The sequence below is a fragment of the Balearica regulorum genome, chromosome 2 (assembly GCF_011004875.1).
Source record: "Balearica regulorum gibbericeps isolate bBalReg1 chromosome 2, bBalReg1.pri, whole genome shotgun sequence".
NCBI classification, from domain to species: domain Eukaryota; kingdom Metazoa; phylum Chordata; class Aves; order Gruiformes; family Gruidae; genus Balearica; species Balearica regulorum.
Genome location: NC_046185.1, coordinates 112,827,144 through 112,847,391, shown reverse-complemented (window position 1 = coordinate 112,847,391; position 20,248 = coordinate 112,827,144). Strand labels below are relative to the sequence as shown.

The 20,248-nt window shown below is 37.8% G+C and overlaps 1 protein-coding gene across 2 annotated transcripts in view; it reads right to left on the bottom strand.

Moving 5' to 3' along the window:
- The window catches only part of VPS41 (VPS41 subunit of HOPS complex), a 120,053-nt gene that overhangs the window by 84,739 nt on the left and 15,066 nt on the right, over window positions 1–20,248 (bottom strand). For both annotated transcript variants that reach the window (XM_075745354.1, XM_075745355.1), the window contains exons 3-4: window positions 14,551–14,658; window positions 11,609–11,686 (exon numbers count right to left, since the gene is read on the bottom strand). In XM_075745354.1, coding sequence (XP_075601469.1) covers window positions 11,609–11,686; window positions 14,551–14,658 — 186 coding nt within the window. The remainder of the gene's footprint in view (window positions 1–11,608; window positions 11,687–14,550; window positions 14,659–20,248) is intronic.

The following is a 20,248-nucleotide window of genomic DNA, read 5'->3' as shown; positions in this document are numbered from 1 at the left end:
AGACCTTGCCTACAAAAAAAAAGAAAAATCTCAAAAGCTTGTCTAAAACTAAGGGAATATGAGGACAAGGAATCTCTCATATAGTCTGAGAAAGTGAGAAAGACCAAAAAGCCTACAGTGATTTCAATATTTTCCACATCAGTGAATCCCTTAATCTTGTTTGTCAACTACAGGGACTAAGAAAAAAGAAAAAAAAACATCCAAGGAAAAAAAATTAACAAGGGATCTCTCTAAATCTGTAGTAGCTGCTAGATAATCAGAATGCTCGTCTAGGAATGATGGAACTATTACTGAAAACAAATCTGTATTGAAAGCCTACACTGCTTCCTAGCAGAGTTTAACCATTAGCTAATTCCTGATGGATCCAAAGTAGAATCTCTTTTCTATTAAAACACTGGCGTGTAAGGAGATATCCTCCCAGGAGCTCTGTGCCAAAATAAACAAATTACTCCCATTTTCTCCTCTCCCCAGGTCCCCTTCACAATCCACTGTGTAACCGTAGAGCTTCAAGGATGGTATGTCCTAAGCCTGTCTCTACTTCTTTGTTGCTATGTGTGTATTAAAGCCATCTGAAAATATGAAGCAATATTCCCGATCATGCATCTATGTGGAGGGCTGAAGAAGGGCTGCAGGTGATGACTTCATACACCTGTCTTGGAAGGCCCAACACAGTGTGGGAGAAGGCTATCCCAGGCAACCTGCAGGTTCACCTCACTGATTTCTCTAACTGCTTTTTTTCTTTTCAGAACAGTTCACCAAGCACAGTAAACTTGGAGAATTCATCATTGAGCATTAGCTTTCTACACAGGCTACTAAATTATAAATTGGGCTCTGAAGAACAATCCAAAAAACATATCTAAACCTCTGAGCATGAAACTTACTGGGGCACTTTCATAACTTCTTTCTAACAGAATACCACCACCAGTGTCATTAATGTATTTAACAGGATTTTGTAGAATTCTGCCCCCTGAAAAACAAGGAGATTTTTCTCCATTTCTTGATAAGCCACATTTCAGAGACATGACTAATGAGAAAGGCCAACCAGGTCACACAGTGCAAGTTCTTGTCAGGACAGGTTTTCTTTTTAGAGATTATTTTATTGGTACTTTGACCAAAAAACTTTTACAGAAGTAAAGAGGCTCTTGACTATTCTTCTCAGGGGTCACGCATTGTTGTGCCAACATCATTTCCAGAAAGGTTTTCACAACAGTCATGACGCTCATCCCCCTCCCTGACCCAACACAGGACAGAGGACATGACCACATGGAGCCTAGCATCACTGCTTCTCCATATGTTGCATTATGTAGCCATTATTTTCTCCACAACTACATAATTTTCTTCCTTCTATCAGCTCCTGCAAAGAAAAAAACCACACTAAGTATTTTTTTTCAGTTATTTTAGCCTGTCAACCATTCCGTTACTGGCAATGATCTCAACTCGATCGCTACGGAAATTGGTGAAAAAATCTCTCACTGATGTAATCAGACAGAAGCAGAAACAGTATAAGGGAAAGAATTCCATTTCCTGGCTGAAAATGACATAATTAGTGATATTGCTGGCACAGATAAGTATTACACTGGGTTATCAATGCTGAAGCTCAGCCAATAGCTAGAGCTAAAGTGCCATTTTCCACGTAAATGTTCAGTGATCAACACTGGTATAGATTGGCATAAGTCAGAGCTATATGCAATAATAAACACATTTCCTGCTTACTAAAACCACTACATTCTCTTTGGACACCAACTCTTGAACTTCCTTCACTTGCAATTATATCATCTGGGAGAGTCTCCCAAACCCATCAGAGATACTCAACAATGATCAACAATGGGTGTCCGATTCTTGACAGGATCCTAAAAACATGTGCAAATCAAAAAGATGGGGGGAGAGGGAGGAGAGTAGTCACACAAGTGGAAACTATGGATCATGAAACACACTAACTTACTGTAAATGGCATATTGTATACCATATCCTCACTGTAACAGTAAGATAGGGAAAGTTAAATCTGAAGATTAATTGATCCTGTGCAACTTCCTCAAGGCATTTACATACAAAGAGGCTCTATTTCAATACCAGTATAGACATGATTGCTTATAATAAACTGTAAATAAAGTAGATCAAAAAAGCAAACAGATTCATTCATTCTTCCATCTTTACATTGCTCACGTTTCACAGCTCCTACCTTCAAAACGGACAAAACCTGCAGCAGCTACAGATTTCAATTAGCAGCCAGTTTAGGGTTACAGTGGTGAGCCTTCCAACACCAAAATATTGATTTCTGAAATTTCTTATACTTTTATTTCCCTGTGTCACAGGACTCTCAGTGGAACTAACTTCCTCAGCAGCATCACAGTGGAGGCGGCCAGCTTGAAAGTAGCTACTATTGTTAGCAGCCACTCTGAGGGTATTAACACCCAAGACTGGGCAAATCTGGACTGCCCATGTTTAGCATTCCATCAGGAGAGCAATAAACAACTACTGTACACACTGTCACATCTTTTAAAACAAATAAGTCTCATCCTTCAGAAGGGAATCTTTATTAGATTTACAAAGTTTATTATCGATAATATCTTACCCCCATGTGAACAAATACTTAGCTTTGCCTTCATGTTTTGTTCATCATATTATGCCCCTGTTATGTCATTCTGTGTTTTTAATAGTGCTGCATTTTTATTGTTAATGGAAACAAAGGGCTGTAGCTCTATCATCGGTGTCAACTTGTATAAAAAACATTGTCCTCCAGAACTCAGGTGCTTCGGACCTTCTAACTAGGAAAACATTTTCTAATGCAAATAATATTTTATTAATGCCAGACCTCTGAATAATTCTGACAAGCAAACTGCTATTATTTTGTATATGTGCATGTAAGTGCCTGCCTTCTGTATATAGGAAAATGCCATCCAGGTATAACATGCCATTTGAAAGGAAAACAGCTCTAGGAAACAGCAGTATACCACCTTCTTAGGAATCAAACCTTTCCAAATCCTCCCTATACTTTTAAAGGTTGTTAGGGTTTAGAAAATGCACATCTGTGTTATCAGTCTTTTATGAAAAGACTTCATCAGTGCTACCTGAAACTAGCTGTTTCATTGCTGCTAATAAAAACTCTAGAGCAACTTGGCCCAGTGGTCCAGCTATATATCAGTAAAGAGTATTAAGGGGGGAGGTATGAGACAGATGTGGCACAAAATGCTTCTGAGATGACTGGAAAAAGGATGTGGTGAATCACTGAACATAGGTCTCATGCCAGTCAACATCACCTGGTCCAACTAGAAAGTTCCCAGTAGGGCAGGGACATCCCTGATGGTGAGAATCTGTGGTTCTTCAAATGCCAACAAGTAGTAAAAGACAGAAAAACCTACCACCATCTAGTCTTTCTTGTCAGGGACTAAGCCTCTGGAAGGCACAGAAAAGTATTTTCCTTATTAAACAGTTGTTTGAAATTTGTTGGGAGTCTTTTGAAGCTTTCTTTTAAGAGCCAATTATGTATATTATTCTGTATGGCTGTTTAATATGTCTTTGAAATTAGAAACTATATTTCTGCGTTTTTCTTAAAAGCAAATAAACTTTGTTGCCTAATACCATTGTCAAATTATGGTGCATAGGACAATTTTTAGAGAAAAGTTCAGTAATAGTTGTAAACGTAAATTACATTTTCTAAATAATCATAAGATGTAGTATGCATTCAAACAGCAAATGTTACCAAACCTGGATGGTGACAGAGTTAGAAGAAAAAAAAGAAAGAAAAAAAATTGGCTTGATTATTCTAATGTTTCTGCATAATGTCACAAATAATTTTGTTCAGAAATGTTTGAAAATGCTACATGTAAATTCACTAAGCAGAATTACAGTAAGGTCTCTACTTGATCTTTTACAAAAAGAGACTCAGAGATCCTACAAGGTCTGGTGACAAAAATGAAAAATACACTGAAAACTTCGCCCTTTCATTGACCAACAACGCTGTATTGTAATACTATATATACTATAAATACTATAGTAGTAACGTCCTTCATGTTTTGTATTCTCCCGTGATGAGACATTTTTCCCCCTAGAATTTTCCAGATTTCAATTTTTTTTTTGAGAACACACACAGAATACAAGACCACCTTTGAAAAAGCACATAATACAATAGGACCCTACCAAGTCAAGAGAAACTGAACTATTTGCTACGTCTAGATGATTGTGACAAAACAGTATTCAGTCACAGTCCTTTACCTCACTAAGAGGTGACATTAACAAACTGTTACTGAAATCAGTGACATTAAAGACGACTGGTAAGGTACCTTAAATGTAACACCTTTAGAGTTGGTCATGAAATGCAACTGACAGACAGCAGGATACGCACTCTGTAGAAAAGTGATTGATACTGGAGAACAAAAACGAAACTTCTTCCTTTGCTTCTATGTCATCAAATAGAGGAAAACCAGTATGCATTTGGAAAGTAATGAAGTTGCAGAAAGATCATTCAGCCTTAGGATGGGGCTGATATCCTTCTCAAAAGAAGGTACGTGGGCAACATAGCTGCTGTTGAAAAGTTCAAAAGAGAAGGCAGAAACAATTGCAGTCCCAGAAACAGCTGATAAAGTACATAGGCTTTATATTTTAACTGAAATAAATTTGATCTACAGCATACATGTTACTGTTTGTGACTGCACAAGCATGCATTTGACTTGTATGAGCTAACACCTTTCAAGAAATAAATGGCTGGACCATACAAGATCTTCAGTAGCTGAACCCATACTTTCAACTAAACTTTTTAGATTATTCTGCACTAAGCTACAGAGTTACTGCAAGCCACAAGCTTGAAAGAATAATTGAATGAAATGGTCATGCTTTCCTCAGTTTTAAGCTTATAAAAATTAATCATACATGACACTATACTTGTTTAAAACTCCCATATTTCATCCATACTCCAAGCAACATTTCTAGTAATAATGAATGCCTTCCACATCCATCTGATCTCTTTAAATAAAAAAATTTAAGCAACACTCCCTTCAAAGGAAAGTTAGATACAGTGGATACAAAGACAATGTGCAAAACATCTATGAAAGGGTGGTGATTTTTTGTTTCAGTCATGTCAGACACAAAACTTTTCTAGACCTAAGAAATATTGTCCCTGATACCAAAATTTTTGCCAGTCTAAGCAAGCTACCTCACTTCCCATCCAGTGACAGAGAGATCCTGGTACACCACGATTCCTGCCAAGGAAGGGTCCTAATCTTCAGTAACTCCACAGTTCCCACTGGAAACACTCCAGATCAGAAATAACCTACTAAGCACAGTACCAGAACAAACACCATAAGATATACTTTCCAAGGCCTTGTAACATCCAAAAGCCAGACACAAAAGGCCACCTGAGTTACTCCCACAACTACTATAAAAACCTCTGGATTTCCAAATCATCTGCAGTTACAATGAAAAGACAGGTAGACAGAAGCAGAAGCACTATTAACTTGGGTGTAGATATCCAAGTCTTAAGATCAAAATCCCAAAGGATGTCACTGTTCTCCAGTTTTTCCACCGAGCAGAGCTAGGGGTTAGTTTAAAGCATTTAAGCCATAAGACTGCACCACCCATTTGGGTGGAAGGTCCTATGGAGGGGAAGGAAGCCTCTCCCCTGCATAGACACTTGCTCCTATCAAAATCTTAATTTTTACTTTGGTTTTTGGAGCTCACATTTATAGCAGCCCACTTGGTTTTGTACAAAACACAGGATTTCAGCTTCAAATTTAACAGGTGCAGTGACACCCTGCAAATACTAACACACAGCTATCCAGATCTCTACTCTAAATTCTGTTGCTTCATTTCATTTCCCAACTAAGTCTTCTTTCATAGTCTGACAGTGACAACTAAAATGATGTAGTTAAAGTAATAAACAGGGAATTTTAAGTAGACTGTCAAAATAAGTGACATTCATATCATCTTAGTCTTAAACTCTCATGTAAAGTTCCATTCAAAGTAACTTCTTCATTATACAATCAAACACTAAAAGTTACCTTCCCCATTGAAAGATGCCGCATTATCTCTCACAGCAGTTAGCGGGCTCCGCATCATTTTCAGCAACAGCATTTAGTGCTTAACAACAGCTGTTTCTTCATTAGAAATACACTTGTCTTGTTAGCAATTAAACTCTTTCAAAAGCGTGTCAAGTCAACAAAAACCTCTGACATTTGGTTTGCAACCTGCTGAGTTATCAGCAAAATCAACAGGCCACTGGCTGACCTTCAAGCAAGCACCACACTTGCTCCAGAGGCTGGCGAGTGTTGTAACTTTAACATACCCAAGGGCAACAATAGCACCACAGAAGGAACTCCCCTTTAATTTTTCAAGGTAGCAGAGATGACCTAGTGATTTTGGATTTTTGCCACTCCAATTAAAAACACATTAAAAAAATGTTTAGTGCTACACAATGTGAGACAATCAGAAAAAAATGGTGAGGCCAGGAAAGAAATACGTCGTAAAAAGAAACGCTGCGAGAAGGGGCCTCTACTTAAAGTTTCATTCTTTCTGAAATTCCAGCAGTCTTGAATAGCTCACAAATGTTGCATGCTAAAAGGACTTCAATTTCTTTGCACTAACAGAAGCTTTAAAACACTATTTACATTGTTTTCTAGGCTCATGCATCACCTCTGAAACACCTCCAATGCATTAAACATTTAAATCCCCCCCTCTTGTAAAAGAGAAGACATTTCCCCTTCTCACAGAATACCACTGGCACCAGCCAAGACTTCTTACCATTTCTGCTTTAAGCTTGATGTTTATTAGAAGACCAGAATGGGGACAGGTTTTCTTGCCCTTTGAAAGGTTTTTGATTTGTTACTTAACTAAACATGTTTGTACAGCTTTCTTCATATCTACAAGTCCTTAATCCACAAGATGTCAGTTGAGGCAATAATTATATTAATAAATTGTAGACAGTCTAAGAAGAAAAGAAAGATGGAGAGGCATTTGGAATTAACATGCTGTGAATCAGTCCTGCATCATCCTTTGTCAGTGGCATTAGCAGGCTTTTCCCCCCCCCGCCTTTTCTTGTTGGCTTTTAGTAATAATTTTCAGTGCGTTTGACACATTTCATCTCACTCAATGCACTGAACCCTAATACAAGAGAACACCAGTTTGTCAAACATACATTATTTGAGGATGCATATCAGTTAATCTTAGGCGGCTGACATTGTCACAGACACACACTGGCAAGAGCTAAAAACATACGAGCCAAGGAGGAAAGAGGGATCACGCGAGAGCACGAGCGTGGCTGCCGAGGTATCAGCACCATCCAAGGCCAAAGCCCCTAAATTCCTGTCTCTCAATTCTCCCCAAACAAAAAGTTTCCCACATCAGTTTCAAAGCACACATTTCCACTGCTGTTGACAAAAAGAGTTGCAAACCTGAAAAGACTAGTCATCCACCTGGCACAGGATAGAATCATAGAATGGTTAGGGTTGGAAGGGACCTCAAAGATCATCTAGTTCCAACCCCTCTGCTATGGGCAGGCACACCCTCCACTAGACCAGGTTGCCCACAGCCTCATCCAACCTGGCCTTAAACACTTCCCGGGAGGGGGCCTCCACAACCTCTCTGGGCAACCTGTTCCAGTGCCTCACCACCCTCACAGTAAAGAATTTCTTTCTAACATCTAATCTAAATCGACCCTCCTTCAGCTTAAACCCGTGACCTCTTGCCCTGTCACTACACTCCCTCATAAACAGTCCCTCACCATCTTTCCTGTAGGCCCCTTCAGGTACTGGAAGGCCACAGTGAGATCTCCCCGGAGCCTTCTCTTCTCCAGGCTGAACAACCCCAACTCTCTCAGCCTGTCCTCACAGGAGAGGTGCTCCAGCATCAGATATTTTAAGAGCAGTATGAGAGCAAGACGCTCTTCTGAAAAGACTTTTTAGTTGTCGACATTAATTTCGCAGAAGTTTCTGTGAATATTTATGGGTCAAAGTAGAACACGATTAAGTCTTTGCAGCACTAAGGCCAGTATTTGCAATTCAGGATATCCACGTTGTTTTGCTGCTATGGACGTTACAGAGTGAAGTCCCAAAAGGTTTTTTTTAAACAACAACCAACCAAAATAGTGTGTTACAATAGCAGAACTTTTAGGGATGACAGGTTTTACATTTATAGTGTTTCTTACAGTTGGTTTTAGCAATTTAAAATGCTAAATGCATTCAGTCTTCAACAGGAGGGCCATCACTCAAAAAATTGGCCATTTTGGAGATTATGCAACACACCTGTGAGTTTTCTCAAAGTTCACAGGACCTGGAGACATTATAAAGTAATTATGCTGCAAATCCTCTGAGATCAGTCTCTATTTCTGTTTTACAATTTGGCTCAAATCCAGATGGGAGCCAATATGGAAAATAAATGATTTATTATAAAAACAAAATCCTTATTTCTTTAATTTACAAGCCCATTTATATTACTGAACACAGTTACTTGAGATTAGGAAAAAACAAACAGAAATCAGGAGGACTACAGTAGCAGTAACGGTATTTTCTACATATATTTATTATAAACTTGCCATTAAAATAAATATTTTAAAAAAGGTTTATTCTCTCCATTCTGGTTTATTTCACATAGTAACACTATCTCAGATCTAGTGACTTTTAAGGTTTCCTATGTATGGGGGTTTTTTCCTACTTACACATATAACAGACTTAGATGTATCGAAAAGTAATTAATTTTTTTATTCCCCAACCTGGCTTTAAAAAAAAAAAGCCAAACCCCTGAAAAATACAGATAAAGACTCAAATGCAGAACAACTCTTTGAATTACATAACTGATTTCTTCCAGACAAAGGGCTTCTTGTTGCTATCCTTACGAGTAATATCTGCCATCTCACAAGTCAGAAAACATCTGCTGAAAAGATTCTTCCCCCCAAAAAAAAATGTAAAAGTCACTCCTCAGCTACCCTGTTTAATGCAAACAATTAAAAGATTTCAGTGGTAATATTGCTCTTTAATGAGAGACTATTTTATTTACTTGGAACAATTTTTATACACTACTAATTTCCAGAAATTAGTAACAACACATACTTCTCCTATTTACAAGTTCAAGGTAAAACCATATCTGCCATTCCACCAGTGGAAACACTTCTCAGAAGGAATTTGCTCATTTTAGACCCAAAGAACCAGAGAAAATACCACTAGAGAAAAAACTCTACCCCAGAACACTTACAAGGAATGTTCTGCACCTACAGGACTTCAGGAAGTGACTTGCTTTCTTCTCAAGAAAGGCTGAGGTTTTATTTGGGATTTACAACATGGCAATGCTCTAATGCAAATCTCCCAGGAGGAGGGAGAGTAAACAGGCGTTGGTAGGAGACAACAGAGGGAAGACCCCACCAAACGTTTTGATAGTGATGGCTCTAGCCTACAGTCCAAGATCTTGAAAAGTTCAGGTTAGAAGGAAAACATTCTGACATACAGTAGCCAGTTCAGAATAAACTGTCTATGGGTTCAACAGCTGACAACATTCATTCAGAAAACTTCTCTGATTAAGCAGCCAAGGATGTCAGAGAGCTGTTTTGTTTCTCACATAGGCAGCCCATTCTGTTCCACAGCACTTAGCAGTTCCTTGGAAAACTTTTCTTTTAAGGACAAGTGGTCCTAGATCAAAATCATTTTTCTTCAAACTATAAAAAAGAAAAAAAGAAGCAGCCTTTCCACCTAATCCATGATATAATTTATCTGTTGCAGCAGAGACACGTACATTACAAAAAGAGACAGAAACATTAAGAACACAATCCAAGAAACACTTCTTTTTCCCATTCTCCATCTCAAAAAACAGTTTGTACTCAAACAATAGCTTAAAAAGAAATCATTGCCATCTCTGTAACAAGACACTGCACAAAAATCTTCATCTTGAAGCAGGCTAAGTTTGGAAAACAGATAATCAAGTAACCATGGTAGAACAGAAAGTGGTTTATATAGCCCAACCTTAACTTCATCTTAACCAACTTCATCTTAAACATCTTAACTTAACCACCTGTCCAGCAGGCACTGGTAGGACTTTTTATTAAGGAAAAGCAAAGAAAAGAAGAGCAGATTTGGGTGGGTGGGTATAAAGAGGATGCAGGGATTTTGTTTAATAGTCTTTAGTAGACAATAGGTCCCCTTGTTCCTTGCTTTACACCTAGGCAGTGCCCTAAGTCTTTACAGAAAGGAGGATTTCACCTTTCGGAACCAGTGTGGGAGAACAGGGCGCTGGTGATGCACTTAGGGGAAAAAATAGCAGTTCTATAAACGAACTCTTCCAAGCACCTGACACAGAGTGGAACAAATACAAGTCTAAGACATTTAATGCCTGACTCAATAGAAAATCTCCACTTCATTTGAGTGAGTCTTTGAGGCAGTCTTTTACTGCAGAGATGGAAGAGAATAATTCAGGTACGCTTTAATCCAACCTGCCCCAAATAGATTACTTCGGAGAGAAAGAAACTGTATCTTTAGCAAGTAGTGTACGTGTAAGGTAATCAGAACTATAAGGGAGACACCAAAAGCTTTTCCTCTTTTGAAATGCAGTCAGCATCTCCTCTGTGGGGCTAATGAACATACAAAGTTAAAAGAAACATAATTAGCTTGACTTTCATTAATACCCAGTAAGGTCACTGTCAATCTGACCAATGCTATATATAAAGATTTCCTCCAAAGGTTGTGCCTAGGAGTTTAGGTTTTGGTTGTGACTCCCCCTCCCCGGCCCTTGCACAAGTGCATAATTAGATTTTTCAAAAATATAAACAAAACCTTTCACCCCTCCCATGCAGCTAGCTGTGTCAGCTTTAGAACATAAGTCCTCTTTGCAAACATGCCAACATCTTGTGATGGATACTCTTGACAAGTGCTGACACTGCTATGAAAAACCAATGCTTGGCTACCAGATTTTGTGACAATGCCAGGAGAAAAAAATTTGCTAATTCTCTTCCTCCCACCTCTCATGGAAGACAGAGAATTTGAAAATGAGATATTAAAAAACAAAACAAAAAATAATCAACAAATACCCACAATTAAAATAAAAATTTAATACTCTAGAACAAAGTTTTAAATTTAGCATTTCATTCATCCTCTAATATCAGGAACCACAATAAGGAAAAAGTCTGCTGCTTCTCCTTCCATCAATACAATCCCTTAAGAATCCAAGCTTCAAAACATTCACATAAAATATTAGCGTTATATATTTGCAGTAGCTAAACTGAACCAGCAAGGCAATCAATCAATTTTCAATTACTTGTGGCAACTAGATAAGATGATAGCGCGCACACTAACAACTGACAATAGTCACCTAATGAGCAGGCTCATGCCTTATGGAAGTCATGAGACTCTGGGTTACATAATTAATAATAACCATTTACAATCATAAATATGTATTTCCTCTTCTGTCTTCATGAAAAAAGTTTATTATATGTAAACTGAAATGTGCTCATCACAAAACCATCCAGTGTAACTTCTTTTACCAAGGACCATACACTGCCTCTTATGTTATGGGGAGGGAGTTCATGAAATGCATCAGTAAAATTTCAGATGTAACAAAAGTGTTAACTTATTTATTACTTTGTACATCGCAGCATTTTACATCCCAGTAGATGTGTTCTGAATAATGCCATACTTACAACATCAAACTTCTGTGTGATGTTCCCCTGGACATCAAGTAAATAAACTTTGCCATAATGTGTTCCCAGTGCCAAAAACTGTAAAAGAAAGAGACTGATTATATTAACACAAAGAAACTGCAACCAAAACTACAGCAATGCTAAATGAATGCAGATTAATGATTAGCAGCACCAGGGAAAAAGTAAAAAAAACCACCACCTTGTATAGACAAAGCTTATTTTAGTGGCATCTAAAGAATAAAACAGGGCTTCGAGCCCATATTACTGTGATAGTGCAAGTTAGCTGTCAGAATGAGTCATGAGGAACCTCATCCACTGACAACTAATGGTGTGTCTGCAGTCCGTACACACTGCCTGATGGACTGTGGCAGCAAATTAAAAATGCAGCGTGAAAGCAAGGACCAACACTGACCTGAAATAGTTCCTAGATCCTTTCCACAGCTTTGTTTCAGTTATAATGGTTTCCTTTGGTCTTTATTTTTAATTTTCCTTCATCGTTAACATAAAACCAAAACATTGAAACACAGCAAAAGGCCACTGGTAAAATACTGCTCAGTTACAGAAGGTCTCTGACAGTGCATTTAAGCACACAGATAACCACTGGGTTTGCTTTCCTGGACATAGTAACACTCCTCCATTGAACACTCTCAAGACATATACACTTTTCCTCAGAAATCTCAGGAATTTCATTCTAAAAAGTAGTAGCGAAATAAAGAAATCTCCACTCAAATGCATGCTATCACAAACTTGTTTTGATACAAACAAGAACAGAATTGATTCTGAGAGACCTGCTGTTAATTGAACCATGTGAACTACACCTAAACAGAAAAGGAAGAACTTCGGTACTACTTGATTTATGACAGAGGTTTCTTTTATTTTCCCCCTCCTTTCAGCATTACTCAAATAGTCTAGGCTCCTCAATTCTCCGTATTTCACTGCATGTGAGCATGCTTCATTGCAACCTATAATGAAATGCTCAAATTTACAGGCACTGCTAAGCGTGTCAGTCAGGCAGCACAATCTTTAAAAAATAACCTTACAGAAAGTCAAGGTTTAAAAGGATTTATCAAAATGGAATTGCTTAAAATGAAATTTCAGTTCAGGCACTTAAAATATGAAGCTACATTAAAAGGAGTCAAAAAAGGGAAAGAAGGGGTTCATTAGAAATTCATCCCCTGCAATGCCTTTCACTCCTGCAAGGTTGCCTTTTTTCAGGAAGAAAAAAGTCCCCCGGGTAAAAAAATCAATACTGGTTAATAAAACATCAGGTGTGCAGACATAACTAGGTATGACTATTCCACTGCACAGGCCTGCTTGAATGCACCAGGTGCCATGACGATTAGTCATCCAGTGCAGACAGCAAGCCTGGTGAAAATATGATGCTTTAGCAGTGAAAAGAAAAAAAAAATAATTCTAAGGGAAAATTAGTCTGAATACTGATTTTCAGGATTCCCACCAAAGTTAAACTGCTTTAATCAGAGGCATATTTTACATAGTTCTGTATAATTTTGCTAATGATGACTCTTTAGCAGGGCTTTCCTGCTCTTGCAGGGAAAAAAAAACCACACACACTCACAAAAAAAAACCCCAACCCCCCCAAACAGTACAAAACAGAAAACACCCTTGCAAAACCTATAACCTAGCTTCATTTTTAAGTTCTAAGAGACATGTTCCTAAAAGACTCCAGTACCTGGCTTCTAACAATATCGATCCTTCTCATAAATAGTGTATCTAGTTTGCTGAAAAACTAAAAGTCCTGGTATACTTAAACAGCTTTCCTGTATTGTCACTCTTTGTGACACTACAGTTAAAGCTATGTCTGTGCACATCCTTGCAGAAAAATCCTGTTCATCCCTTGGCTTTCAAAATTTACCTGAGGCTTAGGAAAAAAAAAAGGTAACACAAACAGGCCACAGACCAGGAGGAAATGCTTGCCAATTTTCCAAATATCTGTGTAATTCTAAGTTGTCAAAAACATTTTAAAAAGACTTATTGTTTTCATTTGTACAGTTAAAATACAAGCTTCATCTTAAGAGCCTCTTGAGCCATGGCAACAGTCCTTTGAGTAAAAGAAACACAGCACAAGTCAACCTAAAAATATAGCCAAATAATAGAGATAGATCCCTCAACAATAACTGTTAAGGAGCTATTACTGGCTGTGAAAAATTACGCATTCAGAAAACAGCTATTATGTTTTACATACTAATAGATACTTGACAAATCATTAACTCATACTTTCAGATGCTCTTCAGCATTCCTCAATATTTTAAAATGTTATTCAGTATTTATAAAAGAAAATTCAGAAAATAAAAAAAGCAATTGTTTAAATCACTAAAGAAACATATGAAGTTTCTACCTTGTAAGAACAAAGGAATGATTCTTTGTAAAATGTCTTTACTTTGCATTGTCCATCACCTTCTCCCTTTCATTCTCTTGTATATCTCAAAACCTTACCAGTATTGGAGCATGTGCACTCCCTCTCCTTGTTTTTAATATACTGAATCAGGGAAAGGGAATAGGGAAGTGTTAGTATGACATGTCCCCTCCTCTCCCCCCCACAAAAAACAAACCACAAACAAAAAACAACACCCAACCAAAGAAAAAAGGAATATTGTAATTACTTTCTTCTACACTGTATTAACAGAAACTCAGCTGTCTTCCACAGCTGAATATATGCTAAGCTGGCCCCTAGCATGATCAAGTCTGTCTTCAGTGATTCAGGCTGTACATGAATAAAGAAAAGTTGGGACTACAGCCGGGTTCTAGTTCATAATACTGTCTATAACTAAAATTGAGTGAGCATTTTCCCAGTAGCTTATGTAAACATCCCATCTAACAAACCACTGCACCTCGAATTCAGAAATATACTGATGCATTATAAGCACAGATAAATACAGAAAACCAAGCAGAAGTTCTATGTCTGCCACAAAGTCACTTAATACCTTTTCATGCACTGTCATGCAGCTGGCTGCATCCTTCTGGAGAATTTCAGTCACCCCATTAGAAAGCCGTTCATACTTCAGCTTCGGTTCTTCTTCACTCTCATCTTCCTAAATTTTTAAGAGTGTAAGGAAAAGGGAGCAAGAGAAAAACAAACATTTAGAAGTTTATTTTACATAAAAACAAATTAAAAGATACCCCAAAACTATCACACAGCAACAGGCGAAGATGGATCACTATTATCTCTTAACAACAGCCATTACAATCAAAAGCCAAACTTTCACATTTTTATCATCGGAGGGAGCTTGGGTTGTGCTTTTTTGTTATTGATTTCTCTTTTACTCCAAAGTTCTGGGTGCAAACAAAGACTGTATAGCAGCATACCAATTCAGCTGTAAGAAGCACTTAGTTGATATCTAAAAAGCAGGAAAAAAATGTACGTGTACTTTGTTACATTAAGTTAGTCATTCCCAATTTAGAAGAAAAATATAAAAGGGATGGTTATGGAAAAACAGATGATGATAAAATAAAGTGCGCCACCGTAGCCACAATTAACTCTAAGCTGAAGCATGCAGGTTACAAGAAACTTCAAGACCTTTACAAGATGCTGCACCTCTGTAGGAAGGATAGAGGCAAAATGCTGTGAACAAAAATAAAAAGAATCCACTAGGAATAAGTTAATTGTATTAAAAACATCAATGGGTTTATGTTAAAAAAAAAAAGGTATAAATATGTTGTTGCAAAACTGTCTGGGAAAGGGATCTGGACACAGCATACTTTTATGGATCACCTGTATCATTTGCATGTTAGGAACTTTTTCTGGTAAATAACAAAGCTTTCCTCTCTTTTTCTTTTCAAGCATGTTACATATTAACACCCAATCATACTTAGACACAAAGAAAGACATTGCATCAAGTGGCACAGAACAAAGAGAAAGTAGACTGAGCTAAAAAACACAAGCAGCAAATTCTTTGATCAAAGAACACCCAACATGTTTTATCTCTTAGGAAAAGAAAATCCAAGGTGCAAAATAGTTCTCTGGTCATTGGCATCTATCTGTAACAGATGGTCTACTGAAGTACAATGCCAGAGAGAGACTTCATAAGCTTCAGTAAGCCTCAGTTAATACTATACATGCATAGACATAAACAAACCCATATATATCCCTCTGTCCTCACTGGGAAACAATATACCTGCAATAATAGTCTCCTACACTCGCTATTAGTTCTAATGAACGCATCAATGTTGAGTGTGTTTCCCACATAAACCATGTCTTTCATTCCTAAGCAACCAGAATATTCCAGTGCAGTGCTCTAGCAAAGGAGCGCCTTTACTTCCCACCAACCACTGCTTTCCAATCCCTAGAATAGAAAATGAAAATGCAGAGTGTCAAACATACGGCAGAAGAACTATATTTGTGCAACATCTTCTTGTAGCTAATGATGTGAAAAATAAATTTGGAGAAGACATATATTAACATGTTAATAAAACGTATTTTCTTTAAATTGCATTTGGAGTACTAAAGCCAGTCTTTCCCAAGTTAAATATTACAGCCATTTACCATACATGCTACCATCACACACGGTAGTGTGTACATACCGTCATACAAAACACTTAAAAGCCCTACAGACCTACGGAAACATCCAATATTTAGACCCATGCTTACATAAATATGCTGCAAAGAGAGGCCCTTTTAAAATGTTACTTGAGACTTTTATGACAGAATACAAATGAGATTAATATAGGGATGTCAGCAGTCCATGACGTAGCAGTCTGAAGTGAGGTGTCAAAATGTCCACCAAGAAACAATTTTATTCAGTAAATCTAACACTGAACAAAGTTGTTACTAGACAGAATGACAATGTCAAATTACAGGGCTGTATATAACTCAGCCAAATTCCTTGTGCCTAGGGATCCTTAATAAATGACTACAGGGTAGAGGGAGGAGGTGAAGTCAAAGAAAAAAATGTCAATGTGATGGAAGGAGGGTGTAAGGAAGTATGCATCCATTTTACAGCAATTAATACATTACTGCATTTTATACATTGCTTACAAAGATTACACTTGAAATGCATGGGCAATCATTGAATAAATTCATAAAAGTAAAAATTGAACTCCAGTCATCTAGTTTTTATAAGATCCCACATGTTGTTGGAGTCGGACATCAAATGTGCAACCAATGTGGAAAGTTAATTCCAGTCTCTTGAGTAGTTTGCATAAAAGCATTCATCCATGGACCATTAGATAAAGTTACTGTAAATAAGTTTTGCCTGTCTTATTTATGAGTGAAAACTAAGTAATTTTTCCTGCACACTATACAAAGTCAGTGCACCGAAGCATTCTGCCAGGTTTCAAAAAAAGTAAATAAAATGAAAACTTCAAATATTAGGCATGATGATGTACCCACTTCATGCTTTCCTGACAGGTATCTTTTATGTTAAGTAAAAGTCAAGCTAAAAGGTGAACTGAAATGGGGTGGGGGGACCTTGCTGTAAACAAAACAAAATGAAAAAGGTGATTTGCAAAAATGCAAGATTTCTCTACTGCTTCAGACCACATATTAAATGCATTTGATGATCTCTTATTCACAGTATCAGAGTTTAATAATTTTAAAGGTATTTTTCTATCAGGAAAAGGTTTTATGCAGTCTGAACTTCTAAAGTAAACACAAACCAGTGTTAATAAAAAGCAAATCAATAATTTTTGTTAAATTTTAATAATCCTGAAAACCTACAAATAAAACCATCAGCAGCTTGAGTTGAGATGACAGTTAGCTGCGTTTCTATGACAACCTAGAAGAATAGTACAAGTCCTGACTCGCAGCAAAGCTAAGATATAAACAGAGTGACATTTACCCCATACAAGAAAACTCACAGCTTTCCTTTTTTAAGGGGGGAAAAAAAAAAATCAATTTCTCAGCCAACATGGATTTTTACTAAGTGTATGGCACTTTTAATTAAAGAGAAGTCCTTTAAACCATCCTAGAGGATTCTAAACATTTGAAAAGAAATACTATAGCACTGCTGCTTGTACCACCGCTTAACACTTCTATATTTTCTGCCTAAAAAAACCCAAAGCAAAGCAAGCCCAACAACACTGAATTTTGAAATTCTCGTGCAATGTATTAAGAGAAAAAGAAATATATACTGCACAAAATGTGTAAAGCATTCCACATATGGCAGCCTTAAATTCTGAAAGGGACAGAGATCCACAAAGCTGACAGAGGGAAACTACCTTTGTGGTGGTGTAAAATAAATAATGACCATTTTTCAACCACAGGAATGTTAATTTGAAACTCATATTCCATTTAGTTTTCTACTTGCCTTTTACTGCTGAAGCTAGCTAGCAGTCAAATTGCTAAAAATACACTGTAAAGAACCTGTAAAGAACAGGTATCCATTAACATTTCCCATTGAAAGTATATTTCCAACTGAATGAAATACTCTAAATTAACTGGTTAGACTAATACAAATCCCTTCCTACTAAGAGCTCTTCCATTTGTCACTGCTGAACTCCTGAATTGAAAACAAATTCCTCTTCCCATACTAATACCTAATAGGTCTGAAACTCACTATCAACTCTTCCTCAGGAGTAGATTTAAAAAACTGAGGAGAGCTGCAAATTTGCAATAAGCTCTCAAAAGGCCAATGCCACTGAATGCAGGTTCGCAACCTTTTTCAGATATTCTGCCCCATCCTTCCCAGCTTTGCCTACAGGAACAACTGCGGTGAAATCTTGAGTAGAGAAAAAAATTTGAAATTGGTCCTCACAAATAAAATTTCCAGAAGGAACCTGTGGGCAGTTCCCAGAGTTATTCCATTAGCCCACATTTGCTCCTGCAGCAGAGGATCTGCCCACAGGACAGTCTGTCACATGAACTACATGCTCTACTGATTGCGGATACTCTAATTATGTTACGGGCACTGACAGCAAAGTGTCAGCCTTCCTGCACGATTTGCCCTCGAAGTTTTTCAAAGCCTTTATGGAAATAAACGGTGCATACATTATAAGGCAAGTGCCCTTCCTCTTTGCTGCACATCTTCCATCCAGTCCCAGCTAGAATTCCAATTACTATAGGTAGCCATTCCAACTTCGTTTACGCCTGCAAGTTTTGACCCTGCAAAGCATTTAAACTCAAATGCAAAGATACCTAAGGTCCTTCACTCAAGCAATTTCAAAGGAGCTACACTTACACCCTACTGCAACAAGGCTCCGGTATCATAGGCTTTGTGAGAATTGAACATAAGAGGTTAAAAAACACTGATGTCTGCTTATCTCTCGTGCAAACATTGTGGATGGAGATCCGCAAGGTCAGCAGGAGAAGCAGCTGAAGGAGGAAGTCTTGCCATGGCAGGACAGTCCTTGTTTTGGCTAAAGATTGCGGAAATAAGCGGATAAACGGTTTCAACACAGAATCTTGAAGGCCATAGTGCCCAGAGTGAGACCTTTTGCTTGATTATCTGTGAAATTAATATTGAAGTTCACATCCCTGAATACGATGAGCTTAAAGAAGTACATGCTAAACATATATGACTGTAGTACTTGACTCTCCACCCAAACCATGTTAAACGTCACCCTAGGGAGGGGAACAGCTCAAGTTAGGTATAAAGGATATTGAGGAAAATATCTCTAGGGGGAGAGAAGAGATTGAAGACCCAGAAGAGGCAGTCGATGGGCTGTGCTCCTTCTCCTCCATCCAAGATAGGGACGCCTTCTTGGTAAGCACTGCACCTTCACCTTTTGCTCAAGAATACCCGGGATAGCATTTTGCTAGCATCGTCATCATGTATTAGCGTTACTGCAGTAAGTGTATTTATCAACAGCAATTCCCAATCTGTTACATCTGTCCCCGTGGTAAATTTTCTATTTTTCGACTTTGCAAAATTGTCTCACTCAAAGTCCTTGTCAGGGCTCCGAAACAGGCAAACATTGATTCTGACAAGGGGCTACACACATAATCCTTTAGACATAAACCACTGACCAAGTCTGGGACTAAGACTGGACCTAGCCGCACTTAAGACTCCTCTCTGAGGAGGAGTTTAGAAAGCAAGGGGGTCCCTTCTGAACCTCATGACTCAACAGGAGGGCCTCCCTCAGCCACGCATCAGACTCATACCCTTCTATGTTACAGACTTTCCTAAAAGGCCGCATGTTGGGGGGAAGAAAAAAAAAAAAAAGAAAAAAAACCAGCTCATTTTTTTTCATGCTTTCAAGTTCACTATTTCAGATATTATAAGAAAACTATTAAATTAGCTCGTTTCCTCCTAGCTTAAAGGCCATTAAAAGTGTTCTGCCTCTGTGTATCTGAATAGTTAATGTTTAGGACACATTCTAAAATCTCATTAAAAAAACAAAAAGCAAAAAGACTCCACTCTGCTGCCAAAGTGCAAACCCAACATTGCTGCTAAAAAGTGAGAAGAGGCTACATAGCAATTTGTGAGAGTAACTTTTCTTGACATTTAATACAGGCCAGATCTTTGGAAACCCACATAGAACCTACTAAGAAATCATCATTTTTATTTATTTAAACAGTTATCACTACCACACAGAAGAAAAAATTAAACTAGGTAGTCCTCCAGAATTATTAGTTTACAAACTATAGGAAAATCTCCAGTAGAAGCAAAGAAACCAACTCCCTGAGTTAAAAATAAAGGTTCACAGAACATCCTCAATTATGCAAAAATAAATGCAACCTTAGTG